The 6,000-nt window shown below is 43.8% G+C and overlaps 1 protein-coding gene across 1 annotated transcript in view; it reads left to right on the top strand.

Annotated features, from left to right (window-relative positions):
* Positions 1-6,000, top strand: part of ppp1cc (protein phosphatase 1, catalytic subunit, gamma isozyme) — a 45,703-nt gene that overhangs the window by 36,139 nt on the left and 3,564 nt on the right. The window contains exon 6 of the mRNA XM_079815393.1: positions 1,550-1,684. Within this exon, the coding sequence (XP_079671519.1) occupies positions 1,550-1,684 (135 nt within the window). The remainder of the gene's footprint in view (positions 1-1,549; positions 1,685-6,000) is intronic.

The following is a 6,000-nucleotide window of genomic DNA, read 5'->3' as shown; positions in this document are numbered from 1 at the left end:
GGGTGACGACGTGAAAACGACTGGTCATATTCAAACATACGGCAGCACTCGCATGCATTGAACAAAGTTTACAAAGAGAGAATTATTTGAAAAATATGAGGGGAAAAAAGGACGTTTACACGGCACCCCTGCTCTCGTCAGTTTTTGTTTCTTTATTAGATTGTCATAGGTCACTCTGTTTAATTTTCAAGTGGTTAAACAAATTCGTGATGTTCCCTTGCGTTGCAGACACTACTTGTAGCAAATCTTGCACGTAGCATGTTTCTGCTCGTCGTCTGATTCCTCGAAGCCAAACTGTTCCCAGACAACGGAGTTGGTTTTGCCTTTTTTGCTCACCAAACGCTGCTGTAACTGCCCTCCTTCTGCCATCTTTACTCGCGCAGAGTTTTTAAATTCTGCACACGAGACTCCCGATCTGAGAAAGTTTGTGGGTTCGGGAGGGGCGGATGAGCGCGTGCGCGTTTCATTCAGAACGCAAGGCAAAATAATCGTTTTTTCTCGATTGTACTATTTTGGTGATCGTTGGGAGGCAAAATCGAAATCGAAATCGAAATTCGATTAATTGCACAGCCCTATGATATCGCCTTCCAAAAAAAAGTTATTGAGATTAATCTGTGCAAACTATCTAATAACTCCTACTCATCTGCATTGGTTTTCCATAGCCGCTGGGAAATCGAAAAGGCTCCGCCTCCTCATCTTTGTAAAGGGAGATCTCAGGCTCTGATTGGTCTAGAAGCATGATCGACGTGTCTATAGAGAGCTGAGATACTCTGCTTTTTTTGACGTATGACGCAATACGTGATGACATCATCAAAAATCACGGCTAACAAAGATGTTTTGATCTGGACATCGGTGACATATCACAGTGTGGTTTGGTCATACATGCTCACATGCGCAAATGGTCTGATTTTGAAGAAAACAACCTAAGGAACGAGCCGATATGACTCATGTGTTTGCTTGTTCAAAGGAGTCATTTCCATCTTCGTGATTCTTTTGATAACAACGTTACTGTGAAGTGTTGGATCGGTGAAATAAACTGCACAGTGATATTCTTGAGGTTAAGAGCTTTCATTTGATATATGACTTGTCTATTTTTGGTGAGATTGTGTGATATGAATATTATTACATTTCATATTTATATGATTTTCTCAAGCGGGGGGGGTCATATTATTTTTCTACGTGACATAAATGCAAAAGTGATTGGGTTATCAAGAAAGCTGAGGTTCTAATCTTTCAAACGATACCATATATGTGTAGTTTTGTGCTGTACAACTTTGTAGATTATTTCCTTCTGGGCTGCATGATACACCGATCAGGCATAACATTATGACCAGGTGAAGTGAGTAACACTGATCTCCTGTTAGTGGGTGGGATATATTAGGCAGCAAGTGAACATTTTGTCCTCAGAGTTGATGTGTTAGAAGCAGGAGAAATGGGCAAGTGTAAGGATTTGAGCAAGTTTGGGCCAGATTGTGACGGCTAGACGATTTCCAAAACTGCAGCTCTTGCAGTTTATCTTCCTGATCTTGATCTTCCTCTTGTCCTGCAGGTGGTGGAGGATGGCTATGAGTTCTTCGCCAAGCGGCAGCTGGTCACTCTCTTCTCTGCACCAAACTACTGCGGAGAATTCGACAACGCTGGAGCCATGATGAGTGTGGACGAGACGCTCATGTGTTCGTTCCAGGTGCCCTTAATGAGTCCTGCCTCTGATCTACTCGCACTATACTTAATCCAAAACACTTTTAACACTCAAAAGACCTTCGGGACAAAAGTCGTTTTTTTTTTAATTTTAAAAATACTTCCCTTAAAGGGTTAGTTCAGCCAAAAATGTAAATTGTGTGATTAATTCCTCACCCTCATGTGGTTGGACACCCGTCAGACCTCCGTTCATCTTCAGACACAAATGAAGATATTTTAGTGTAAAGCTGATGCTGAGAAAGGCTTCAGATAGGCCTCCATTGGCATTCAGTACATTTACACTCACAAGACCCATAAAAGGCACTAAAAACGTCATTACAAAGTCCATCTCACCACAGTGACTCTACAATCATTTTACAATGTGACGACAATAGTTTTTGTGCGCAAAAAATCAAAATAACGCCTTTATCCAGCTTGTTCTTGTCTTCCGTGTGTGTCTCCACGACGCATGCGTGAGAATATGAGCAGATCCGGCGTTCGGACACATGACCCAGAAGAGATTTGTTTACGAGCAGAGGAAGACGCGCGTGTCTCAGCTGTTGAATTCTACACTGATCGTGCTTTAGGTCTCGGCGTAGTGCTCAAAATGGGGCTAAAGTGTGCATTTCATGGATTCCCGAACGCCGGATCTGCTCATATTCTCGCGCATACGTCGAGGAGGCACACACGGAAGACAAGAACAAGCTGGATAAAGGTGTTATTTTGATTTGATTTTAGCTATTTTGATTTTGAAGCTTCGAAGCGTTATGAATCAGTGAGTCGATTCAGCGGTTTGAAGCGTTATGAATCAGTGAGTCGATTCAGGTGTTTGGATCGCCAAATTTCAGCAGTTTGGCAGTTTGACACGCGATCCAAACCGCTGAATCGACTCACTGATTCATAACGCTCCAAACAGCTGAATCGACTCGCTGATTCATAACGCTCCAAACAGCTGAATCAACTCGCTGATTCATAACGCTCCAAACAGCTGAATCGACTCACTGATTCATAACGCTCCAAACAGCTGAATCGACTCGCTGATTCATAACGCTCCAAACAGCTGAATCGACTCGCTGATTCATAACGCTCCAAACAGCTGAATCGAATCACTGATTCATAACGCTCCAAACAGCTGAATCGACTCGCTGATTCATAACGCTCCAAACCGCTGAATCGACTCACTGATTCATAACGCTCCAAACCGCTGAATCGACTCGCTGATTCATAACGCTCCAAACCTCTGAATCAACTCACTGATTCATAACGCTCCAAACAGCTGAATCGACTCGCTGATTCATAACGCTCCAAACCTCTGAATCGACTCACTGATTCATAACGCTCCAAACAGCTGAATCGACTCGCTGATTCATAACGCTCCAAACCTCTGAATCAACTCACTGATTCATAACGCTCCAAACAGCTGAATCGACTCGCTGATTCATAACGCTCCAAACCTCTGAATCGACTCACTGATTCATAACGCTCCAAACAGCTGAATCGACTCGCTGATTCATAACGCTCCAAACCTCTGAATCGACTCACTGATTCATAACGCTCCAAACAGCTGAATCGACTCACTGATTCATAACGCTCCAAACCTCTGAATCGACTCACTGATTCATAACGCTCCAAACAGCTGAATCGACTCGCTGATTCATAACGCTCCAAACCTCTGAATCAACTCACTGATTCATAACGCTCCAAACCGCTGAATCGACTCACTGATTCATTATGCTCCAAACTGCTGAATCGACTCGCTGATTCATAACGCTCCAAACAGCTGAATCGACTCACTGATTCATTATGCTCCAAACTGCTGAATCGACTCACTGATTCATAACGCTCCAAACAGCTGAATCGACTCGCTGATTCATAACGCTCCAAACCTCTGAATCAACTCACTGATTCATAACGCTCCAAACCGCTGAATCGACTCACTGATTCATTATGCTCCAAACTGCTGAATCGACTCACTGATTCATAACGCTCCAAACTGCTGAATCGACTCACTGATTCATAACGCTTCAAACCGCTGAAACGACTCACTGATTCATAACGCTTCGAAGCTTCATGATGCCGTGTTTTGAAATCGTCATCTCTATATAAGTCGTTATTTAGGGTTTTTTTGCGCACAGAAACTATTCTGGTCTTCATAAAGTTATTTTAGATCCGCTGTAGTGAGATGGACTTTGTAACTTTAGTCTTTAGTGTCTTTTAAGGGTCTTGAGAGTGTAAAGTTGAGCCAATGGAGGCCTTTCAGAGCATCAGATTTACACTAAAATATCTTCATTTGTGTCTGAAGATGAACGGAGGTCTGACGGGTGTCCAACCACATGAGGCTCAGTCATTAATCACACAATTTACAGTTTTGGGTGAACTAACCCTTCAAAATTTCAAAGACATTGAAGTTCAGACATTGGGGACAACAAAGCTACAGACCGTCAGAGAGCGAAAACGACTCTCCACTGACTGGAATGACCGCCAACTCATTCGAATGTCACACACACACACACACACACACACACACACACACACACACACACACACACACACACACACACACACACACACACACACACTCACTCACTCACTCACTCACTCACTCACTCACTCACTCACTCACTCACTCACTCACTCACTCACTCACTCACTCACTCACTCACTCACTCACACACACAAACACACACTCTTCAGGAACGGCTCGATCCGGAGCTGCTGTGTTTCCAGTTGAGTCACAATGTAAACATTTCAGTGCCACAGTCGTACTGACGGAAACACATTCACTTTCTATAGTCGCGGACACAATTAGATAAAAAACAAAAATCAATGTATTGATTATAATATGGTAATCTGTAGCCTACAGTGGGCAAACACATCTGCATCTGCACAGCTGTAAACACAACTACAGCTGTAATCTCAGGAGAAATGCCACACCTGGCAAAGGTTAATGTTGATTGAATGGCTAATGACATCAACTGGACATTTCGGGACCTTTGTTTGCTTGTATGTGATTGGTTTAAGCCTTTTCTGTCGCTGCGAGTGTTAAAAAAAATCGACATCGAAACGAAAAAAATAAACATAGTTTTTTCGCCACAGCACATTCGCGTTCGGTGGGAAAGCTCTCATTACACAAACAGCTGATCTGAACATAAAACCAATTCACGAGTCAAAATCGCGTCCAGTGTGAAAGGACCTTAATGGTTAGACGGAGACCTGGAGAGGCCTACAAGCCACAGTGTCTCGCACCCACTGTGACATTTGGTGGAGGATCGGTGATGATCTGGGGGGGCTTCAGCAAGGCTGGAATCGGGCGGATTTGTCTCTGTGAAGGATGCATGAATTAAGCCACGTTCAAGGTTGTCCTGGAAGGAAACTTGCTTCCTTCTGCTCTGACAAAGTTCCCCAAATCTGAGGATTGGTTTTTCCAGCAGGACAATTAGGGTTGGGAATCGTGAGAAATTTTAATCAATATGTTTTAATGTCATCATGAGAAATTTTCCGGTTCCGATTTCTGGTTCCGGTTCCGCCTAACGATTCCGGTTCCATTTATTAGTTATATTTATTAATTAGTTGTAGCTCGCCCACACTGACAATTGATTGGTTGACTTACCGAAACAGGCCAATCAGGATGCTCTCTGTCTTACATGCGCTTCATTAGGTGCACACACACGCAAAGTCCTTTGCTCTCTCTCCCTCTCTGCCGCGCGCGCGTGTACAGTTTGTGTCTCGCATGCGCGCTCTTGCTCGCTCGCTCTAGATTGCGGGAGAATTTAACTAATTTGCGGGCATCAGGGAGCCGCTATCTATATGCGGGAGACTTGGGATGTCTACAGATAGATATCCATATCTATGTGTCTACATACTTGTGACTTTCTCTTCATCATGCGAAAATATCTGACGCAAAACCGTGAATGTGTAGTGCGAGGGCTTTCAGTGCTGAACTGCGTTCATTGGTTGCACTCCTGAAAGCGGCAGGCAACGTAATTAATATTCATGATGAGGTGAGCTGTCGCTCGCTATTAAAGGATACGCTACCAGCGCTTCGCACACACATTGCACCAGAACCGTTTTCGGAACCGAAACTTAGGAATTTCGCGCGTTTCTGGTATTTTTCAAAAATCAGTTTTGGTTCTGCATAAGAACCGGTTCTCGGTTCCCAACCCTAAGGACAATGCTCCATGCCAGGTCAATCAAGATCTAGAGCCTGTCATGGCCAGCCCAATCTCCAGACCTGAACCCCATTGAGAACCTCTGGAATGTGATCAAGAGGAAGATGGATGGTCAAAGCCATCAAACAAAGCCGAGCTGCATGAATTTTTGCAC

Source organism: Gobio gobio, assembly GCF_949357685.1.
Source record: "Gobio gobio genome assembly, chromosome: 4".
Taxonomy (NCBI): Eukaryota; Metazoa; Chordata; class Actinopteri; order Cypriniformes; family Gobionidae; genus Gobio; species Gobio gobio.
Note: the sequence above shows the minus strand (reverse complement) of the source record. Positions and strands in the feature narration are given on the sequence as shown.